General features: G+C 34.1%; 1 protein-coding gene across 3 annotated transcripts; it reads right to left on the reverse strand.

Moving 5' to 3' along the window:
- Nucleotides 1-522: 522 nt before the first annotated feature.
- LOC149551388 (Hyaluronan / mRNA binding family) lies at nt 523-8898 on the reverse strand. 3 transcript variants are annotated; one of them, XM_089786896.1, is made up of 8 exons: nt 8547-8898; nt 3217-3598; nt 3044-3112; nt 2332-2473; nt 1466-1618; nt 1257-1319; nt 1000-1180; nt 523-813 (listed from the first exon to the last, which is right to left on the reverse strand). In XM_089786896.1, exons 1-8 carry the CDS (start codon nt 8719-8721, stop codon nt 794-796), a joined length of 1185 nt encoding a protein of 394 aa, XP_089643022.1. In that variant the 5' UTR covers nt 8722-8898; the 3' UTR covers nt 523-793. The 3 variants fall into 3 exon arrangements, with proteins under 3 accessions (XP_089643022.1, XP_089643024.1, XP_089643023.1); XM_089786898.1 differs by lacking the exon at nt 3044-3112; XM_089786897.1 differs by lacking the exon at nt 523-813 and having other exon boundaries at nt 861-1180.
- Between the last annotated feature and the right edge of the window lie 16656 nt (nt 8899-25554).

A 25554-nucleotide genomic window follows, 5' to 3' on the forward strand; every position in this document is an offset into this window, starting at 1 on the left:
AATCAAATAAACAAATTTATACTTGTCCATCCAACTCAACCAAGCTCTACACACGTAGAGATAAAAGTGACTTTACCCGCAATATCAAATTTTAAAGAGAAAAACGAAGGAGCCTGCTCTAACCCAACTCAATCCTGAACTGCCCAACTCACTAGCATGCAGAAAAAGAGCTCGATATTGAAAAACGGAGGAACCTGTTCTTACCCAGTGTAAGGACATACATATCATAACACAATGATAATAAATTTAACCATATTGCTGATACCAGAAATCAATTTGTTCTAAACAAATAGAATAAACCAAATACAAATCCAGGTCAACTATCACAAAGAGCAAATTTCTATCCTACCAATATGAACCATACAACCAGGCATATGAAATCAAGGGAAACGCATTCACCATAAAAGTACACAAACAAGTAAAATATTGATACCACCTGCAATTTTGAGCGGAGAATAATCAGATAATACCACGACTATTAAAACAAACTGTCAAATGAGACAAAAACATATTACAAATGTGTTTAACAAAAATCCATTTTGCTACATACTTGTTTTTTTTAATTTTAAAAAAAAGCATATATACTCAATAGCAAAGTAAACTTTCCTACATGGATTTCATCCCCCATGTTTTCTACTCAATGTTTGTGATCATGGACCATTTGCTACAGAGCCTTTGTCCATTTCTAGAACTCACGTGAGGAAAGAATGAATTATAGTTTTTTCATTCAGAACAAAAAAACCCATGGAACTCTAAAGAAAAGTCAGGACATTGGCCAACCCCCTAAATTGTTTCAATGTCTCCTACAGGCACCTGATTAAAAAAGAGCAACAAATTAATATGTCAAAGACAAAAAAAAATTGCTAGCACTTGCAAAACATTAGTTGATCTCCAGAAAACTGCCAATAGATACAAAAGCGTTCATTATTGTTTAGCCAGGTCTCCTTTTTTCAATAGGAATGACTGCCAAAAGGAGACAAATGCACTATCATTTTGCACCTAAAGTAGGGAATTGCCCTGGGTCCTCAATCTGAGGTGTAACTTGACGGTTGTTACCATCATAACCACCTCTGAAACCACCACGATCACCGCGGCCACGTCCACGGCCCCTGCCACGTCCCCCTGGACTGTAGTAATTTTCACCTTCCACAGGCTTCAGGAATTCATTGATGCTCATGGACTTCACAAGAATAAGATCTCATCAGACATCAAAAATAAATTCTTTACAACAAAATAAAAACTGGAAATTTCCTCACCTTTTTGGCCCTTTCTTCCCTCTCAGCTATCTCTCTCCGTCTGGCCATTTCTTTCTCTGAGCCCTGAAGAATACAAAAATGAAGTATTACTGGAAAAAGAGCACCGGTACACCAAAGAAATACCCAAAATCTACATTTATACTAAATATAACAAAGAAAGACATAAGGAGTAACAGAAAATCTTCCCATAAGAGCTCAAATAATCTTACCAACTTAATAAATATATCATCATCTTTCTTGATGGAGAGTCGTTGCATAGACTCAAATTCCTTAACATCAACCTTCCTTTCTTCTGACTTCATTGCCAGCAGGCCCTTCCTCTTCTCCTCCAATAATTTCTCATATTCATCAAGAGTCATCTCCTATGGAAGAAAGGGAGCATCATTAACCATCCCCAAGAATAATATAGTTATTGCTCAAGTAATAGGAAAAAATCATGGAAAATCAACTAGCTGACGTGAAATGTCATCATTTAACCCTCACAATTTTCATCTAAGAAAAAAATATCCTAATTCAGAAGACCAAGCAGAAAAATGCATTTTTCAGTACATGATCAAGATACAAAACATCAATCATGGATACACTTCGGAACATTCCAAGACATTAGATCTTATGTTTATGTGACACATGAACAGTCAGAAAGCAGCCATATGGTTTATATTCCCAATCTTGTCACCCTCTAAAAGCAGAAAGTCCTTCAAGACAAAGTAGTGTCTCAAAATAAGTTCAGAGATCAGCAGTTTGTATGACATTCTCAAACTCAACATCCCTAAATAAAAGAGCATTAGTAGTGAAGTAGTTGCCACATTCTATCTAGGAAAGGGGGATCAGCAGTTTGTATGACATTCTCAAACTCAACACTCCTAAATAAAAGAGCATTAGTAGCAAGGTAAAGGGGGATCAGCAGTTTGTATGACATTCTCAAACTCAACACCCCTAAATAAAAGAGCATTAGTAGCAAGGTAGTTTGCCACATTCTATCTAGGAAAGGGGGATAAGCAGTTTGAATGACATTCTCAAAGTCAACATCCCTAAATAAAAGAGCATTTAGCGGCAAGGTTATTGCCGCATTTACCTTATCTTCTTCCTCTTCTTTCTTCTCTACTGACTCCACTGCAGGAGTTTCTTGATTTGACTCTTCGTTATTTGGAGATTCCTCCTGTTTCTCAGGAGTTATAACTTTCTCTTCATCTGCAGGAGTTATTTCCTCCACTTCCCTGGGAACCAAAGAAATCAAAGAAATATTTGGGTGTATACATTGTAATAAAAGCCAATTATGCCAGATAAAATAAATTCAAATACCATGAAGAAATGAGGCAATTATTGGGAAATAGGTCTCAATGCTCTTGACAATACTAATAAGCAGAGGACCATATAATTTTTGCTGTAAATTTATTAATTGGGACTTCATAGCATTTATCTCTGACCTTCAATTGCTAAAAAAAAATGAAATACTTTTTCCTAACAGGTCACACTTTTTCCTAATAGGTCACATAAAACAACAAAATCTTTGTGCTCACAAAAGTTAAATGTCAAACCTAGGTAACTGACCATCATTTTTTCTGCTTTATGCTTTCATACTTTTAAGCAAAAATAGGTAGATACAGCACCATCTATGATGGGGTTGACACTAAAACTTGGGTATCAAGCAATTAACTTGGCAAATAAGCCACTGATAATTTTGACCCTTTCAAATCATCCTACAACTTCTTGAGGTGTGCAATGTTAACCGTAACAACTAAAACATGCTCTCCCCAAGTAAAAGAAAACCTGAAATAAGAACTCACTGTGTGAATCCCTGCTCAGTGGGAGTACCCCAGTTTCCTCTCCCAGATCCCTCTCTCTTAACTTCATGACTGCAACAATATTCAATGATTATGCTTCTAATAAGTGACTGGAAAAGAATGTGTCTATCATGAAAATATTTCCATTCTAACATAAAATATTAACAACCAATTACCCTCGTCCAGTACCACTCCGTCGTTCAAACTGCCTTCGAGGTCGCTCAGATTCATTCTCGTCACCATTCCCATACCCTCCACGGCCACCAAACCCACGGCCACCACGACCGCGTCCTCCCCCATATCCTCGTCCTCTTTCAGAACGACCATATTCTCCATCCTCTTGGCGAGCAAATCCCTCCTCTCCAACTTGGTAGAAAGATCCACCACCACGGCCTCCACCAAAGTAACCATTTCCATTGTTACTATCATTATTACCATCCCGGTTGAATCGCTCGCCACTGTAGTTGCCACGGCCACGATTGCTAAAACCGCCATCTTGACCACGGCCTCCTCGTCCACCTCGACCTCCTCTTCCTCCCCCATTCTTAGCTTCCCTCACTGCCAACAAGAAAACAGTCAGTACGCTCACTACAGTTATAAATATCATTTCTACGATAACATACAAAGATGGGACTTATTAAAACTAGGCTCCTTTAAAACATTCTACAAAACAAAAATTACAGCAATATTCAAACAAATAATCATTCATCTATCAGAATTTGAAATGCATTTATCAGAAATTTGAAAGATGAAATTGTTGAATTGGGTTCCTTTAATACATTCTATCAAACAAATTACAGCCATATCCAAACAAATAATCACTCAACGCAAACAAGCAAGAAAGCTATGTATTAACTCCAATCTTGTCAGAAGTTTGGACCATAAAAAATGATTGCTCAAAGAGGAATCAGCAGATAATGCTGCAGGACCAAATGGAGAGTTTATATGCTCAATCCACACAAATAGTCATTCATTTATCAGAATTTGAAATGCTCAATGTTAAATTAATAAATCTAAACATTAAACATGAACAAGCAAGAAAGTTTTATAATATTTCCAATTTTGTCAGAACTTTGGAGTTAAGAAACAACTGTCACAGGGCCAAATGGAGAGGTTGTACGCACTAGATAACAGCACAAGCTATTGCCTGTTGCACTTGCAAATAAAATTGCAATGCTGAAAGATTGTATAATGCCAATACCATCTAACTCTGACAGACATTCAGCAAGCATCAGCATATGTAGCATAGTTAATATGAGGTCCTTAAAATGCAACATTTCTCAGCCAAAATAACAGACAAGATAGCAGTGTCAATATATCCAGCCATGCAAAGCATTAAACCCATTGAAATGGCATTCACAAAAATATCTTCAAGATTTGTAAACTGTAACAAGAAAGAGGCTGATAACCATTACAGAAATCTAAGAAGCTTGCATTTACTAGATAGTGTCACTAGTTAATGACTTGCATATACCACAAGCTAAGGCAGATATGGAAATTAAAATATGACCACATTAAACACAAAACCTTTTACAAATACATGCATTAAAAATTTCCATCAACAAGCATTAAGACAACTCAAATGTCCCCTCCATTGCACGTGCAATTCTTTTTGCATTTAAAATAAATGCAAAAATATCATCTTGGCAGGTTTAGCATGTGTACAATAAATTACAACTGTAAAAACAAGACTCAATGAGCCCAAAATGTAGCTATATCAAAAGAGCAATTTAAACCTATGCAATCGAACCTCCAAATCATCTATAACAGCAAACATAAAGTGCCGAAGCACAGGTTACAGAAATTGAAATAGCAAGAAAGGATGCAAGCACTTGTATGAGTGAAAGGCTAACCTCTTCCTTCCCTGCAGGTCACAAGATCTGTGACTGGTTTGAATCCAATCTGAATTACAGGTACATTTGAACAGGGATCTGTAATGACATGGTTATTTACCAGTGTTAACCCAGTACTGGGGTACATTGGGATGCTGGGAATGCCGGAACAAGTTTCCGAGATGTGGGGAAAATGGGGCTCAATTTCCGGACAGCTGGCAGACGGCAGGGGGACGACAGCAAGGGAATGACAGGGCAGGGAGGGGTGTTGTATAGCATACACATAGAACTTGAAATGCTAGTTATAAAATGATGTTTCAGTAGAACATAGCAAATTAAAATAATTGAATATGGAAAAATTGCAACATGAGCTAGAACTATTGAACATTCAACATAGTAAGATATTACATACACTATAGTAACATTCAAAAATCAACATTCAAATAGAAATTCAAGTACCCATCCTAGCGGCAGCATGGTTGCCGAATGGTGGAGGTAGGGGTACTTGGGTACTCAAGCACCTGGTGCAGGGACATCTCAGGGACAGCTACTTCGAGATTTGGGAGGGGGGTGCGAGTCCCCATGTTACACTGTTATTTACTGCAGCTTCATTACATGTACATTTGAACAGGGCTATGTAATGACAGGGATATTTACTGCAGCTTCATCCCTCACAACCCAAACAACCAGCCACCTCTCAAACAGGACAAATTGGCTCACAAAAACACATTTTTTAGTTTTTAGGGTTTTTTATCCACTTCGACCTTTTTCTGTGTAGAAGAGTTTCACAGCATCTTTATTACAACACTTGTTGATACATAGAAACCAATATCTTTGTTATGAAATATCATATTGACAAGGAGCTAAGAAAATTTAAACAGGACAATTCAACTCAGAAATACATACATTTCAAGCTTCTCAGATTTCTTGGAGATCCCCTTTGACCTTTTTTCACTTGCAAAGGGTTTCTCAGCATCTTCTATTACAACACTTTTTGATACATAGTGGCCAATGACATTGTAAAGAAATATCATAATGACAATGGACCAATAAATTACACATTTCTTGCCAGGAGGGGAATTTCAATTCAAAATTTAATAATAGGAGTTGATGATGATCAAAAGAACAATGGCTATGAGCCTCACCATTCATATCATTCAAAAATGAATGCCAGTTGCTTCTCAAATGAACAAAATTCTCCCATAATGTTTTCAAATAATGAAATAGAAGTAAAATACTTTCATATGTAACATACTACTAATGTAAATACTATACACGAAAAATTGAACCAGGCTCTAAAAAACTTGCAGAATCCACAAAACTTAGATAGAAGGTGGAAGGTGGAAAGTAAACAAGTTAGCAAGCCTTCAGAGTTGCTGAAAAAGCCTGAAAGAAAAAGACACAATGGTATTTTCATTTTGTATATAAATAGCAAATGTCCATTTCAGTTACAACTGCAACCACTGGCATTTAGCAGATACCAATATTAAATGCCTGGGCGGAATAACAATTGTACTTCTCATTTTTTCAAGAATCCAAAAAACTGCACATCACGGCTTTGGCTGACCCAAGGAATTAAAATCAAACAAATCACAATGCTCAAAATATAAGAAATATAAAATTGTTTGAGTTAAAAGTCAAATGTCACAAACCATGAATATTCAAATTGCATTGCAATCACCTACAACCATAAATAATATTCTTTGAAAAAGCAACAAAATGCATATAGCTAGAACATTGCAACCAACATTCACCACCCAAATTTTAAAGGCTCCGACAGACATGTCATAAACCTAGACAAGCATTAGAACTTGCCCTAATTGACCATCTAAGGTATAAACTTTTACCAGAATTCAAAAAAAATGCAGCCATTGGTCAGCTTTCATTCAAAAGTGTATAAAACTTTACCACTCATCCTAGCCCAATACTAGAATTGTATCCAAATACAGAGATCTTAAGCTAATCTTTTCACTGTAAGACTGACCAGGAATTAGAACTTGCCCTAATTGACCATCTATGCTACAAACTTTTACCAAAATTCAAAAAAAATGCAGCCATCATTCAACTTTCATTCAAAAGTGTATAGAACTTTACCACTCATCCTAGCCCAATACTATAATTGCATCCAAATGCAGAGATCTTAAGCTAGTCTTTTCACTGTAAGACTAACAAAAAGATGATAACTAGTGACATTACATTAAGAAATGCTTGCAAGACATTCAATGTGTATCAAAATATATAGATCTCTACTAGGCATAACCATCAATCCAGTGCACCAATGACCACGACCTCACAGAATTATTGCAGCCATTTGTAGAGATTCTTTGAAAATCCTCATAGGTGAATTTCCAATAATACAAAAATGTCATTTTGTTATAAATTGATGAAAACTCGTGTAACAATCAGCAGAACAAACAGACAATCTATTAAATATGACTCCAAAGGCGAAATCCTCCATCCCAAAAGATTTAAACAGTATGCGTATGTATTAGACATAGGATAGCCCTTGCAATTCAGAGGCCAAATCATCCATCATACTAAGACAACTTTAATTGTCTCTTTACAATCAACTCTCCTATACATCGAAATTCTCAAACTCAATCTTATAGTAGTTGCTAGAAAGCACAACCATTATTAACCCCATCAAATAATCTAGAAAGGGGGAGGGCTATGCCTACAATTCAGCATCCCTACAGATAGGGAACCTATATCCAATTGCATAAAATCCATTATATGCTCCTCTGAACACAATTACATTACAAAAATCAAACAATCAGTCTTCATTTCAATCTCAATACTCATCAAAACATGCAAATATTCAGCCTACACTCACAGTATGAATTTATAAAACCTCGTACACAAGCACATATGAATTATCAGCCAACACTGCACTGGGTTTAGAAAGCATCACATGCAAGCGCACAAATATTAATAATCAGCTAATTATGAATGTGTGTTTAGAAAGCATCACTAGTACTATCAATCGAATCTGTAAAACCAAAGAACTAAGCAAAATATGCATAATCTTAGCTTCGCATTCAATATACACCTAAAACATCAAAAACCAGTGAAACTCAATATTCGAAGCGTATCTAAAGCATCAATAAACTGAACCATTAAGTAATTAAGAGTAAATAGCATCAAGCAGGCCCTAAAAACAAACAGAAAAATATTTAAAGAAACACCAGAATGCTAAGCAAGTATTCCCAAAACCATCCAAACAATAAACATCATCTAATACTCAAGGATGATATAATAGTCCTCAATAATCGAAAAACTCAGAAAATCGGAAACATAACAGCAGAAAAATGTGAGAAAACATATATGAATCATTGTTCTAGTACATCAAGTATAAGTTAAAGGAAACAGCTAAAACTTTAACACGAACAGCATAAACACCTAACACTCAAAATACAAAGAAAGAATGTAATAAAAAGAGATAGCAAACCTATAACATAACTGCCAAAACAGCCATATGAACTTATGCATCATTCAACGATTCACAAGGTCTGGAAATATAAAGGAAAAGAAGGCGATGTGGAGCTCGGTAATAAAAGAGAGGACACAGAGGAATATACAGACTGCACAAAGATAAATAGATATAATCCATTGCACTCTCAATAACATTAAAGAGCGGAGTTTACGATGTTCATTTTGATATTATTATCACTAACCTGCTTGTGAAGGAGGAACGGGTTTGGAGGGAAGCTTGGCCGGCAATGTCTGAGGCGCAGCTGCTGGCTGATTCTTCTTCCCCACCGTTGGCTTTTCGGGTGGAACGAAGGCAAGCTCCGTGACGTCGCCATTATCATCATCCCCAAGAAGATCGAAGGGATTTGCAGTCGCCATTACTGAAAAAGATCTCCTGTAACAGATCAATGAAACCTTTTGTTATTTCTATCGACTTTTCTCCATTAATACAAGCTGTGAGAGCTTCATACTACTAGGGTTTCTAGGGTTTTGTGAGCTGTTTCTCTCTCTATCCTTTTGCAGAACTCCCGGCTGCTAGCGTAGCGTTTAGGAAATGATTACTCGTTGGGGAGAATCCAGAATTTATAGTGAAACCCTAGCCAGTGTTTCTTTCTTTGATAGGAAGACCTAATAATTCTGAACAAGATTTATGGGGAGATTAGTGTTTTTTTTTTAACTTATTTTAGAGTAAAATGATGGGCATTAGTTTGAGTTTAATTACTTTATGAAATTATTTGTTTATAATTTATATATTCATTATTCAGGGTTTTTTTTTTTTTTTTTTTTCATTTTTTAATGCGTTTAAACATTTTTTTCTATTTAATTAGATAGAAAATATCAATAATCCATATTTATATCTAAATATTTGAAAGATATAAAGTAACAAATAATTTATATTTGCGTTATTGTTTTTAAGTATTGGAGATAAATAATATATTCATTATTGAAGGTAGAAATATAAGAGTTTGTTTTCCTTAGCTTTAATATATTTTTCAATCATTTTCTAATCTGTTTAAACATTTTTCTTTGTTTAATTGGATAGAAAATATCAATAATCTATATTTATATCTAAATATTTGAAAGATATAAAGTAGTTTGGTATTTCTGATAGACATGTTTATGGTTTAACATTTGTCAATCTTAAAATTTTGTGTACTTAGTGGTGATTTTGGCTCTTCTATATTGACCTCTTATTAATGTAGTTAAGTGTTTCTAGTGTATATTGTGGTACTATAAAAAGAGATTTTAAAATATTTTATTTGCTTAAATATTTATTTTTTTATAATCTGGTAGCTAAAACAATTTTGTGGAAGACCTCCATCAAAACAAAAAAAAAATATTTAGTGATAATTGACTAAAAAAATCACAAGTCAATAAATCAAAACATGTTTGAAATCAACCTTTTTTAAAATTACCCAACTTTAAGAATTTATAGACTTTTCATTTCATTTCATTTATCTTTGTCTTGTATTTACTTAATTTAGAAATTGTATGTTTATAAATAAATGTTGATATTTTGACATATACGCATGATTGTCAAATATACAATAAAAAGTCACCAGTTTTAATTAGCACAATCACACTCTTACAATTTAGTTGTCTTTTTATTTTAAAACAAATGTCAACTCTAACTATTTATTGTGCATTACAATCCTTGCTGCATTACACCTCTTGATCTAATAAATAAAAAAGTTTAAATACTTATATAAAATAAATGATACGATGTACAAGTATAAAATAATGCTAAACAATAATGATAAATAGCCATTCTACTTATAAAATTGTCAATAATAATAAAACTTCAATTGGTTTACTTTGGGTCAACCTAATAGAATGTATACACATAAACAACAACCAACATAGAATAATATTAATAATTATCATTATTAGAACATAAGGAAGACAAGAGTACTTGGCTCTATGTTGCAAAATGGATAAGATTGGTGATTTTGTAAATCTCAAGATTAAAAACACTCTTGAGAATTATATGCATATACAAAATTAAAATGTTAATCTATGCTTCACAATGAATTGATTTTGCCCATTAGAGATAGAATCATGGTCAGAAACTAAACTTGTGGTTGTCAATGTAACCTTAGATAATATTTAAATTGTGCAATTAAATTATCTAATTAAAACTTGATAGTTTGCAAGGAAAGGGGTTAGTGTGTTTATTTGCTTGCACTAACTTGCACTAACAAAGATAATAATAACCACATTTGCAAAATTCAAGCATTCAATCCAAATATGTCATTAATAATTGCACTTCAAAATTGATGAAATGTTACTTTTATGATGTCCAAAGGAATGCAAATGAAAAAAAAATACACAAGCATGTACAACATCATGTCACAAAAATATGTACATAATGAACTCTTAGTGAGAAAAGTGAAAAGGGCTAATCAATCAAATTTAGGATCTTAACTTGAATGTAAGCATGTTGAGTTCCTAACTAATATCATTTATAGTAGTTAAATGGGAGTATGTGTGTAGATCAACATGAACAATAAACTAACAAGCAATGGGGTATAGGAGCATGTGGAAATACAATTAATATACATTAGTAAGCATGTAATCATGTCTTAATAAGATTCAGGTAGATGGGCCCAACTGCGCACAAGATTATGTCATTTGTCAGCATACTCATGTGTTGAGATTTTTGCCACTTGAAATATGCATGAAACTAAATGGTAAGAGATATCAAGAGTTTTGCCCCAACTTTGAGGTGCATGTGAATATTGAATTAATCATTCACCTCTAATGTGTAACTAGGTATTTGTTCTCTCATAAACATGCATGTACAATAAATTAAATATTTAAACACTCCAACGATACACCTCAGAGTATTATAGTTGTTAGAATTGGCATAATACTGTCATAGTCATCGATGTTAAAACATCTATACCAACACTCTGGCAATATTAGTTGTTTGGTGACACATTTTAGAATGGTTGGTATAATATGTAGTTTGTTGGCTAACAGAAATTTTAGGTATGTATAAGAATGTTATGGGATGTAGATATATCACATTTCTTGAAAACTCTAAGTCTATGTACCTAGTTCTAGTTACTAGTACATTGTTGGAAATGTAGAGAAGGTTGGGTGACTGGGAGAGGGGGTGAATCAAGAACCAATAAAACTTTTACTTCAATTCACCAATTAATCCTTCATAAACTAATATGATCTAATTGCATGCATGAAAGACTGAAAGAATTAAAACATTCATAACACTTAACATAATATTTGGTAACCCAGAAAAATTCCAAATAGAAAGTAAAACTCAAGTGTAGATGATACCCACAAGCTTTAGCACTACAGTATAAAGTTGGCCTGTTAAGGCTTACAATTGATCACTTTTGGTGATTTGCCTTGTTAGGAGCAATAAGTATCGTTAAGTCCACCTTATAAAAGGATTTATACAATACAATGAAGTATGTACTCGGTTAGGAGATTCTGCATAAGACTATTAAGTCCACCATGTTAGAGGATTTGACTGATGCACCTATTAGGATGAACCAATAGTTGATCTCTACTTTGTAGCTTGGTTTGTTGAATGAGATTCCTTTGATGTAAAATGATCACCCTAATGTGATGGATGAGACTCTATTTTTCCTTATATTGCTTGTAGCCTTCAAACTCACATGTTCTTTATATTCCATACATTTTATTCATATTCAAATATGATAGGATATCTAATGTTTATACCAATCCAAATAATTACCTTTTGAAGTCGGCTACAATATTATATTAAACAATCTTCACCTAGTCGGCTTAGTGTTGACACTTAGGTTCAGAAGTCCACTCGGGTGATATATTAATACTTGGCAACGCAGTGAACTTGACAATCTCTAGCACTTGGTTGACACTAGTGCTCAGTCCACATTGATCACTCGGGAGTAAGTGTGAACTCGGTTAACAATGATGACTCAACAAACATTGAAGAGTTTGGTTAACACTGCAACAACTCGATTACTATTGTAGCTCCGTCAACACTACTATCTACTATGCTTGGTTGACATGGCTAGCTACTTTGATCGGTTAACACTCATGCTCGATTGACATTGTCTACAAGGTCTACTTGGTGGTTCTCGATGACAATGTAACCAACCAAATGACTAAGTATTTTGGCACTAATTGACAACTAGTATGGCCATAAGGTCAACAATCTCCCCCTTTGGCATTAGTGACAAAAACACTCATCATATGAAAAAAAATCTGAATACTCACAATGATGAGTCAAAACTCGCCCTATCAACGTACCTGGGTCTGTAGCTCAATTTTGACTACTATGTTCATACTCAGCTAACACTGACTCTATTTTTTATTTTTCAAAATTATTTTTGTAGCTTCTCTATATACATAGATTCTTTCTTCCTTGTACAAAAGACTCCTTAAATGCTATATATAAAATTATATTTCCCCCTTTGATTCCTCACATGCTATATTTCCCCCTTGTTTTTGACACAAATGTCAAAAATGCATATTTACATGGTAATACCAAAATGTGAGAGGAAATCACTATGTATCTTCAAAAATAGAGACATGGTTTTGTCCTAATTTTCTTGCAAAACTTTGGAAGTATGCAAAGCTATTTGAACTTCAGCTGATAACTCCATCATATGATCAATAATAGAAAAGTTGTTGTCATGGATTAATGTATTTGCATGAACAATGGATTTTTGCATTACATCCATGTTTGGAATTATCAAACTCTAAATTTCTAATAGTGTAGCCCTAATTTTTGCTTCTTCTCTAAATAACTCTACTTGCAAATCGGTCAAATACTTGATCTTGACAAAATATGTTGAGCTAGTACTGGGGTCAAGTGACAAATGGTTTGCACTTGCCTTTAGATCAGTATCGATCTTTGACAACTTGTCTCTAATTTCCTTGGTAAAATTTGTGGTATCACTTAATTTTACAAACAAGGAAACAACATTATTAACAGTTCTTTCAAAAGAATTAAGAATAGTGGATAGTTCCACTTGATCTATGGCAATCTTTTGTGCCACATTATCCAAAACCTTATCTCAAATTTTATCTCTACCCTCTACAACATTTTATCTTGACTATTCAAATATTCATTGAACTTGTGGACTATGTCAACAAGTTAGTCCAAAATATAGTTCTTTTCATCAACTTCAATACTCAGTGCATCAAGAAATATACCTTTGATATCTGCTAGCACTTGATTTCTTTTCTTCTTCTCTACTCTCAGCTTCTATTGTTTGGCTCTTTTCTTCCAAAGTTCTCCAAGAGTGTCCATTTGATCAGGAGTAAGATTGGAGAGATCCTAATCTAGAATTACTATGTCTTCATCCAGATCAACTTCATCAATGGAAACTTCTGTCTCTTTCTCTTTAGCCTTTGGAATAGGTGAAGGAATGATTTCCTTACGTTTACTCATATCTTCAGTGCTCGGTTGAGGATTGACTTTAACTGTCATTGCACTAGTTGTGGAATCACTTGCAATAGTAACAACATGATTTATTGGAGAAACAACAACAATTGTAGGAGTACTTAGTGCCTTGTTGTAACTTGGTTTAACTTGATTCGGAGATGAGTGGAGCATGTAGCTTAGTAGATGAAGTAGTGGTAATATTACTCATCTCTAAACTTGGTAAGATAAATCCAACAATCAATTGAGTGCTTGGTTGAATAGTATTTAACCCAATGGTTTGAGACTCAGATGCTATATTCTCTAAACTTAATTTTATCAATGCTTTGCTCAAAGAATTAGGGAGGGAAGTTAAAATTATAAAATTTTCTTTTTGTTTCCTTAATCAAAAAATTATGTGAAATGTGTTCAAAGATACTTACTTGGAATTGTTGCTGGAGATACATACCTGGATTTAGCTCACCTCCCTTCAAAATGGTGTTAGAGTATTCAACACCTTCAACTTTATCATTGTACCAGAATCCGTCTTGTGTGTCAAAGTGTAAATATGCCTCCCTCTGATCTTCATTGTCAAGAAAATACCTTGTTGTTGATTTCTCTTCCCTTAAAAATATTGTATGAGGACTAAATTCATTTTTAGAATAGATCTCCAAATAATTTTTCTCATTACACGCGTCTGCTTCTTTCTCAATTTCACGTAAATCCTACTCATAAAAAGAAGTAACACATGATTCATTTTTTGAATACATCTCCCCACACATGCTTTGAGTTTCATCATCTTCGAAACTATCATCTGATATGTTATCTTCATCATGATAATGGTTGATTTGATTGTATTGGAACTCCTCTTCAAATAATGTAATTGAGAACACATTAAACTCAAACATATCCTTTTCTACTTGCTCTTCAAACATAGGGTTCTAAAACATAGAGTTCTAAAACATAGAGAAATTAGGCATACTACCATGCATACTTTCATCCAGATCAGCAAATGTTTCATCAACAAAGCTATTATCTTCTTTTGAAATCTCTCCTTGTTCATATGTTGAATGTAATTTGATTTCATTTTCACAACTTGATTCTTGGAAGTCATTGCTTTCATCCATAATCTCTCGAGTATGTGTTGATCCTTTAACTTGTTCATCATGGTGGACTGAGAGAAAACTTGAGTCATTTCTTTCAACATGTTTTTTGTATTCCATATCTAATAATGCTAAAATATCTTCTACACTAAGAGAATCATCTTCATCATTTTCACATTCATTGTCATTTGGTGTCGTACAAATCTCATCATGGATGAACTCCTCATGAGCTTCATGTAATGTTTGAAAAAGAATATTCAACTTAGGATCATCTACTGAGATTCCCAATTCACGAAACCTTTTTTTGAATTCCTTGGAGGACAGCATGATGTCTAAAGGTGCTTCTAAAAAAACATTACCCATCCTTAAAAACAAATGTGTTGAGGATTCTCCTTCATATCTTTTAAAATTAAAAAATGCATCCCAAAGATATTTGTGTGCTTTGTTAATGATGTAATACATAATTGTTTTCCAATCATGATACAATTTAAACCATTTCCTTATGAGTCTTCTCCCTTAGTAGAGCTACCAACTATAATCTTTTTAAGTAGAGTCACCACCTCTTTTATAGAGGAATATGTTGATTTTTCGATCTTTTGAGTTTTTCCTCCAGCAAAGTGCACATACTTGTTTCTCTATATTTTTTATCTTTGTAATACCAATGATTTATGGGTCAATACACAATCCTTAATTATGCAAACAACACCCCAGCAGAGTCACCAATATGTTGGTGTCCAAATTAATAGACTAAGTTTCCTATGGAATAATGATCCAAATTTCAGAATTCCTAGTAGCAATTTTCTAACTAACAAGTCCCACCCAAATAGGATGAAAACCTCTACAATTCTGGCTCTGCAAGATCGAGGCTGGTATGCCTATACCTTGCACCCTAGAGGCTTTGAGCAAATAACTTATGGGATTGCGTGTGTCTTGAAAAAATTAAATAGTTGGTATATGTTTTTGATAATTTATTAATGCATATGGATGTATATGATGTGCAATGATCAGAGATCTTCGTCACCTAGATCTATATCCTTTTTGCAATCAACATGAATACTCAAAAAATAATAAGAAAGAGACCAATGCCTTTACTAATGGAATCTCTAACAATTTTCTATCAACCACTTATAATGTTAATGTAATCCTAAGAGATAATCAACAAATCCCTCTAAGATGAATTGTTAGATCACTTTGATGAAGCATGCATGATGTAGGAGCATCTTGAGTTTCTCTTCTATCCTGCATGTTTTCAATTTTTCCTAGTTCTACTGAATTGCAAAGTCTTGCATTGCCGAGTTCTTAGTGGGTGCCAAGCATTAGAGGATGTCGAGCTTTCTAGTTGATGTCGAGTTCATAGTTGCTACCTAGGGATCTCTGGTTGTCGAGTCATCCTTTAGTTGCTGAGTTTGTGTGGTTGCCAAGTGATCTTTTGGTTGTCGAGTTCAGGTGGTTGTCAAGTGATCTTTGGTTGCCGCGTGTGTATGGTTGCCGAGTGTTCATTTGGATGCCAAGTGTTAGCATTTCATGAGCCTCCATTTGTCGAGTTTTTTATGTTTGGTTCTAGTTTGGGCCAACCTTGCATGTATTTAATTTTGATATTGGTAATTAATATTTGATGTGAGACAACTTGTGGCTATGTGTGCATTTAATGTAAGGTTTAAATTTGTGATAGGTCAACTTGTGGCCACACAAGTATTTAAGGAGGTCTAGGATTGAGTTTTAGGGGTAGAACTGAGAGGATGTAAAAAAAAAGTTGGAAGCATATGTTCTGGAAATTCGAATTTGAAGGTGGATCGTGGATTTAAATGTATTATGTATTTGGTTGTAACCTAGAAGGCCTTACAGATGGGCATGCATGCTGACTATTTGAGGAAACAATAAGTGTTTTCTCTTCTTCCTTTATCTCTCAAGTTGTTTGTTTTGTTGTTATTTTTGTTGTGTTGACTCTGTGCAGGCGGCAGGATAGTTGAGTGTACCTTTGGCCCTAGTTATTTCTCATCCCTCCCTATGTTAGGTGGTATCAGAGCTTGGTTCATCCTTGTGGAGATTAGATTGTGTAGAATCCTAAGTGAATTTGGTTGTGGGGTAGCAAATCTGAGGATTTGACCTACAACTTGTAGAGGGTTGCAATCTTGTAGGAACCTGATTTGTAAAGATGGTTTGAGGTAGAGAAAATGTTGATAATGCAATATTAGATACATTGAGACAAATTATAGATAGATTAGATGCTATAGAGACAACCCAGAGGAGAGGAGCATATTCTAGTGATGTAAGTGATGGTGAAGCAGTAAGACCAAACCCTAATCCAGAACCTAAAGAAGATCAAGATGAAGCAAGGTTGTTGAGAGTATTGTCTAGAGCTAATTCAAAGCCTGCAATTGAAGTTGTTCCTTATGATGGAAAATTGGCTACCAATGTTGCATTAGATTATATCCATGAAATGGAGAATTTCTTTGAGTATGGAAACACTCCTGATAATAGGAAGGTGAAGATTGCAGTTACTAGGTTGAAAGGACATGCCTCACTGTGGCGGGAGCATTTGCAAACTGATAGACAAAGGAGAGGAAAGGAAAAGATCAAGACTTGGCCAAAGATGGTAAACAAAGTGAAGAACAAATTCTTTCCTACTGATTACCAAGTTAGCTTGTTGAGAAAGATGCAAAATTTGAGGCAAAGAGACATGAGTGTGAAGGAGTATACTGAGGAATTCTATAAATTGGACATCAGATCTGGACATGTGGATGATGATGTTGAGAAAATGATAAGATACGTAAATGGATTGAGATCTGGAATTCAAGATGAAATAAGTTTTGTGAAATTGGAAAGTGTGGAAGAAGCATACCAATATGCCTTGAAAGCTGGGGAGATCTTGACAAAGAGGCATGAACAAAGAAAAAGAGGTAGAAGTGGTAGATTCTAGAGAGGCAAAGGTAGATCTTATGGTGAAGGTGGTAGATCTAATAGTTCTATACAAGACACAGGAAAATCTGAATGGAAGAATGACGACAAAGGCAAGACTAAGTGGAAAGGTGGGGATTCTTATCGAGGAAGAGATCATTCTTATTCTAGAGGTGAATTTTGTGGTAATTGTTCCAAATGTGGTAAAGAAGGGCAATATGCCTTGAAAGCTAAGGAGATCTTGACAAAGAGGCATGAACAAAGACAAAGAGGTAGAAGTGGTAGATTCTAGAGAGGCAGAGGCAGATTTTATGGTGAAGGTGGCAGATCTGATAATTCTATACAAGACACAGGTAAATCTGAATGGAAGAATGATGACAAAGGCAAGACCGAGTGGAAAGGTGGTGATTCTTATCGAGGAAGAGATAATTCTTATTCTAGAGGTGGATTTCGTGGTAATTGTTCCAGATGTGGTAAAGAAGGGCATAGATCCTTTGAATGTAGATCTTCTGAAAGTGGGCAAGGTAATAGAAATGTTGTGATTCAAGGAGACATTGAGGGTTCACTGAGTGGACCTGAGGCTAGTAAAAATCTGATGGTAAGAAGAACCTTATGTAATAAGGGAAGTGATGAGGAACTTATTTTAAGGAGAAGTCTTTTCAAAATCAGATGTAAGATGGCTAGAAATGTTGCAAAGTAATCATCAATAGAAGTTATACAAATTTGACATCAGAAGAACTGGTTACAAAGTTGCAGTTGCAGAAGCTAAAGCATCCTAAACCCTACCATGTTTCATGGATCAAAGATGAGCATAAGATATTGGTAAGTGAATAATGCCTAATGAAGTTCAAGATTGGACATTACTTTGATGAAGTTTTGTGTGATATTATGCATATGGATTGTTGTCATATTCTATTGGGTAGACCTTGGTAATATGATATATATGCTATACATGATGGAAGATTGAATCAATATACTCTTTGGGTGAATGGGAAAAAAATATTATTGCTGCCTTTGATTGAAATTCTAGATGAGGTTAATTGCACTACCATAAGAATATGCATGGTTAATGGAAAGCAATTTGAAAAAGAAATGAAAAAGAATCAAGTTTATTTTGCTATAATTGCAAGGAGATCGAGTTGTGTCAATAGTAACTGAGTGTCGAAAAATAGTGTTAACTAAGTACCAGTCAGTGGTGACTGAGTGACAGCTGGTAGAATTGACTAAGTACCAAATGAAATTGTAGAATTGTTGAATGAGTTTAAATAGATTGTTGTAGAAGATATTCCTGATGGTTTACCACCAGTAAGGAGTATAAGTCATTGTACGGATCTAATTCTTGGAGCTAGTTTACTAAATAAAGCACCATATAGATTGACGCTAGATAATGAAGAACTAAACAGACAAGTGCATGAGTTATTGCAGAAAGGTTTGATCAGAGAAAGTTTGAGTCCATGTGCTATACCTATTGTATTGGCACCTATGAAGAATGGAGAATGGAGAATGTGTATTGATTCCAAAGCTATTAATAAGATCACAGTGAAATATAGGTTTCCTATGCTGAGGATGGATGACATAATGGATTTTTTGAGTGGAGCAAAGTATTTTACAAAGATTGATATGAAGAGTAGTTATCATCAACTTAGAATTAGAGAAGGTGATGAATGGAAGTCTACTTTTAAGACAAAAGATGGTTTGTATGAATGGTTGGTTATGCCTTTTGGTTTGACTAATGCACCTAGTACTTTCATGAGGTTAATGAATGAAGTTCTGAAAAGATTCTTGGGTAAGTTTGTGATTGTTTATTTAGATGACATTTTGGATATTCAATAAAACTAAGGGAGAACATATTGAGCATGTTAGACAAGTATTGCAAAGATTGAAAGAGGAGAAGTAGATGATTAATCTGAAAAAAGTGTTCTTTTATGCAAGAAGAGATTGTATATTCAAGATTTGTGATTTCAACTAATGGTTTGGAGATGGATCCTAAGAAGGTTAAAGCAATTTTAGAGTGGCCTATACTTGAGAATGTGCGTGAGATAAGGTCATTTCATGGTTTGGCTAGTTTTTGTAGAAATTTCATAAGAAATTTTAGTTCTATTTGTAATGTTATGATTGAAACAATGGGAAGAGATAAAAAGGAATTCAAGTGGACACATGGTGCTGATGACAGTTTTGAGACTTCGAATAAAAGATTGTTGAATTTCCTGTATTGGCTTTACCTAATTTCAATAAGGTATTTCAAGTTGAATATGATGCTAGTGGAAGTGCAATAAGAGTTGTATTGAGTTAAGAAGGTAAACATGTTGCTTTCTTCAATGAGAAGTTGAATGATGCTAAGAGGAAGTATTCTATGTATGATCAAGAGTTTTATGCTTTTGTTCAAGCATTAAAGAAGTGAAGGCATTATTTGATTCCTAAAGAGTTTGTGTTGTATATTGATCATAAAGCTTTACAATACTTGGGAAGTCAACATAAATTGAATCAAAGACATATAAAGTGGGTTGAGTATTTGTAGAGTTCTTTGTTGATTGAAATGAAGGTTGAAGTTCTTGGTTTTGATGAAATGAAAGAGTTGTATGATACTAACCCTAATTTTTTTGAGGCATGGAGAGAATGTAGAGCATCAAATCTAATAGATCACATAAGTAAGTATGATGAATATTTCATTCAAGAAGGTATGTTGTTTAAAGGAATTCAATTGTGTATCCCTAGAAGTTCTATGAGAGTTAATTTGATCAAGGAATAACATAGTGGTGGATTGGTTGGACATTCTAGAATTGATAAGACATTGAGTTTGCGGAAGGATAAGTATTATTGGCCACATATGTATAAGCATGTTCATAAATTTGTAAAGAGTTGTGGAGTTTGTCAAGTTGCAAAAGGAGTAAGTCAAAATACTAGTTTGTATACACCTATTATTGTTCCTGAGAAACCTTTGAGTGACATCAGTATAGATTTTGTTCTTGGATTGCCTAAGACAGTGAAGGGGTATGATTCTATATTTGTTGTTATGGATAATTTTTCTAAGATGGCTCATTTCATACTATGTAAGAAGACATTAGATGTCGAGCATGTTGCTGAACTTTTCTTTAAAGATATTGTGAGATTGCATGGGTTACCAAGAAGTATTAGACATAGATAGTAAGTTTGTTGGCTATTTTTGGAAGACTTTGTGGAAGAAGATAGGTATTGAGTTAAAGTTTAGTCCTATGTTCCATCCACAAACATATGGACAGACAAAGGTTGTGAATAGAAGTTTGGGTAATTTGTTGAGATGTTTAGTAGGAGATAAACCAAGTAATTGGGAGATGGTATTGGTACAAGTTGAGTTTGCATATAATAATTCTGTGAGTAGGAGTAAAAGGAAAAAACCTTTTAAAATTATTACTAGAATGTAGCCTAGGGCTATATCAGATTTGAGAGATATTGTTGGTGTAGAGAAGAGAAGTGTTGCAGGGGAAGAATTTGTTGATTTTATGGAGTCTTTGCATAAGAAAGTGAAGTTGAGGTTGGAACAAAGTAATCAGAAGTGTAAGGAGAATGTTGATAAGTGAAGACATCATGATTTTGAAGTTGGCGATGAGGTGATGGTTCATTTGAAGAAAGGAAGATTTCCTGTTGGAACATACAGTCAGCTGAAGATGAAGAAGTTTGGACTTTGTAAGATCTTGAAGAAGTTTGATAGTGGTAATGCATATGAAGTTGAGTTACATGATGACATGGATATATCTTCTATATTCAATGTTGTTTATTTATACAAATATCATGAGTTAGAAGATGAAGTGGAGGTGTTAAATGATTATCCCAAGAAGAAGATTGAAGAAGTTGAACAGATACTAAAGCAGAGAGTTGGTAAGAGCACGAGAGGAAATGACTACTATGAGTATTTAGTGAAATGGAAAAATAGACCTAGTGAAGATATTACATGGATTTCTCAGACTGAGTTGGATTCAACTTAGGTTGTGACAATTGCAAGATTTAGGAGAATCATTTCTTCCACCTTGGTTGTTTGATGCAGGAGCATCTTGAGTTTCTCTTCTATCTTGCATGTTTTTAGTTTTTCCTGGTTCTACTGAGTTGCAAAGTCTTGCATTTTTTAGTTCTCAATGGGTGCCAAGCATTAGAGGATGTCGAGCTTTATGATTGATGTCAAGTTCACAGTTGTTGTCGAGGGATCTTTGGTTGCCAAGTCATCCTTTGGCTGCCAAGTTCATGTGGTTGTCGAGTGATCTTTTGGTTGCTGAGTTTGGGTGGTTGCCGAGTTCATATGGTTGCCAAGTGTTTGTTTGGGCATCGAGTGTTAGTATTTTGTGGAGTCTTCATTTGTTGAGTTGTCTATGTCTGGTTCCAGTTTGGGCCAACCTTCCATGCATTTAATTTTGATATTGGTAGTTAATATTTGATGTGAACCGACTTGTGGTTGTGCATGCATTTAATGTAAGGTTTAAATTTGTGATAGGCTGACCTGTGGCCACACAAGTATTTAAGGAGGTCTAGGATTGAGTTTTAGGGGCAGAACTAAGGGGATGTAAAAAAGGAAGTATATGTGTCTGGACATCCAAATTTGAAGGTGGATCGTGGATTTGAATATATTTTATATCTGGTCATAACCTAGAAGGCCTTACAGCTAGGCATGTATGCTAACTATTTGAGGAATCAATGAGTGTTTTCTCTTCTTCCTCTATCTCTCGAGTTGTTTGTTTTGTTATTATTTCTGCTGTGTTGACTCTATGCAGGTGGTAGGATAGTTGGGTGTGCCTTTGGCCCTAGTTATTTCTCATCCCTCCCTGCATCAATGCATCATAGAATATTAGGTTAATTTCAATACTAAGTCCTATTGAATTTAACTCCCCTTAGGAGACCAATAAGATAACAATTCATTGAGCAATCAATACAACATTACTATTTAACAAGTATTGAGGTATAACTCTTTAATATTCAATAAATGGGACTATTAATCAAAGTAAACTTTTAAGTTTAATCAAAGGAATAAAATAAATGAAAGAAGATTGATATCACCAAAAGTTAAACAAGCATATCGCATCCTTTTATTGATCTTTGAAGAAATTCACCACAATACTTTGTGTTGTTGGTGCATACAGATAACAACAAAATCCATAATGATCAGAAGGATCCCCTCTCAATTGACAAAAAATAGTTTATAAATATGATCATCAACTATTTCTTAATACGATGATCTTGGTATCCTTTATAAAAATCCAAAGGATGCATACAAGCTTCAGATCATCATGACTCTTCCTAACAAAAACCTAAATACAACTAAAAACTTAATTACAATGCAAAAAGCTTTAACCAAATACTTAATTCGAAATCCATTTATATTAAAAGTTGCCTCACGTCTTCAATGCCTCTTCGATCTCTCTTTTAATTCTCTTGACATGTGTTTTAATAATTTCAATGAATAAGCCCTACACACATAAAATAACTTAATGAGAGACTTTAACAACACAAATAAATTAGAGTCTTGCATTTCATTTAGGTTTTTCCAAAGCCCTTTCCCATACATAAATATTAGGTCAAAGTAATCCTATTCAAAGAATACTATAAAAGCATATAAAATGATTTCATAAATTTGACAAAGTAAACAACGACTTTAATAAAAACCCTAATATATTTACATAAGGGTAAAATAATATGCCAATAAGGTATTTCTATAAGTATTTCATCTTAAGAGGCAAGAGCCTATAACAAAACGGTAACTTGTGAGCCTCTCAACAGAGAGGTTTGGGTTCGAATCCACTCGAGTTTAATACATAATAATTGATCTCAAACAAATAATAATGAATCTAGGCTTTGGCCCATCACCTATAAAAAAATTTAAAAAATTAATCTCAAGGAACCTATAATTTTAGTTAAAAAACCTTTTTCCTTAACATGAAGCATGAAATAGAAATATTTTAAAGATCTAGGGATATATTTTAAACATTATTTCTAATAATATTTATCAATATATTTCCCTAGAAATAATATATTTAAATAAAAGGTAAGCAAAATGCATCAAAATAATGATTTACATTAAACTATAATTTATTTTCCTTTAAAAACAATAATTAATGTAGATAACCCATTAAAAGATTAATTATCCCTTTTATTTACTTATTGCAAATATGACTTTCCTTTCTAACTACCATTCTCGAAGAATAAAATAGAACAATTGGTTAGGGTAGATGGGGTAGTTAGGATAGGAAAGAGGATAGGGTCGAGAGGTTGAGTGTTCAACTCCCTCTCCTTGTCCTTTTTCGCAAAAACAAATTTTATTTGAAAAAGGGAATAATTAATCAAATATATATTTAAATAATATTTGACATTTTCATTTCTTATCTTTACCTTTTCATACTTTGGGGAATAATCATAACATTTAATTTGATCATTAATTCAAATGTATCAAATAATATTAAAACTATTAATGTTAAGGAGGTAAATAAAATATTATTGTGTGCAAAATATTTAATCACTTTAAAATAACAATAATATTTTAACAAAATAATGTTTAAAAAATACTTCCCTTTCAAATTTGATACTGCAAATTTAGGTGTCAACACCTTCCAAATAGAAAGTAAAATTGGGGTGGGGATGATACCCACAAGCTTTAGTACTGTAGTATAAAGTTGGCCTGTTAAGGCTTACAAATGATCACTTCTAGTGATCTATCCTATTAGGAGCAATAAGGACTGTTAAGTCCACCTTGTAAAAGGATTTATATAATACAATGAAGTATGTACTTGGTTAGGAGTTTTTGCATAAGACTGTTAAGTCCACCTTGTTAGAGGATTTGACTAATGTACCTATTAAGATGAACAAGTAGTTAATCTTTGCTCTACAACTTGGTTTGTTGAATGAGATTTCTTTGATGTAAAATAATCACCTTAATGTGATGGATGGCACTCTGTTTTTCCTTATACTACATGTAGCCTTCAAACTCACATGTTCTTTATGTTTCATACATTTCATTCATTTTCGAATATGACCATACAGCTCATGCTTATACCAATCCAAATAATTACCTTCTGAAGTCGACTACAATATCATATTAAACAATCTTTACCTAGTTAGCTTAGTGCTGACACTTGGGTTCAGAAGTTCACTCGGGTGATATATTGATACTTGACAATCTTTGGTACTTGGTTGACACTGGTGCTCGGTCCACATTGATCACTCAAGAGTAGGTGTGAACTTGGTTAACACCGATGACTCATCAAACATCGAAGAGCTTGGTTGACACTACAACAACTCGGTTACTATTACAACTCAGTCAACTTTACTATCTGCTCTGCTCAATTAACATGGTTAACTGCTCTACTCAGTTAACACTCCATACTCGGTTGATGTTGTCTGTAAGGTTTACTCGGTGGTTCTTAGTGACAATGTAACCAACCAAATGACTAAGTGTTTTGGTACTAATTGACAACTAGTCTGGCCATAAGGTCAACACACACTTGGTGTTATTGGATTGTCTCCTAGTGATTGTTGCAGCTACAATATAATCATTCAAAAAACATCATATTTGGAAACCTGTATAGATCATTGATTTTTTATTTTGGCCATAAGGTGTCATGGTCTTTCATTTCATCAGTTATATTGAAGATCTTTTGATTTCCATATTTTGGTCTTGGTTGTGACTTTCCAATGGCGTCAACACTTTGTAATAAACATTGCAATATCTTATATGTGAGCTATAATTCATAATGTAATGTGGTAATTATATAATCCTAGATTATGATGCTTAAAATTAAATGTAATTGTCTAGCCAATGCATTGGTGTTGTCGCACATTTTGTTATGAAGTTGGCATGTACATAATTGGATACCG

This window comes from Cupressus sempervirens, chromosome 6 (genome assembly GCF_028749045.1).
Source record: "Cupressus sempervirens isolate cs-2001-9-10 chromosome 6, ASM2874904v1, whole genome shotgun sequence".
Taxonomy (NCBI): domain Eukaryota; kingdom Viridiplantae; phylum Streptophyta; class Pinopsida; order Cupressales; family Cupressaceae; genus Cupressus; species Cupressus sempervirens.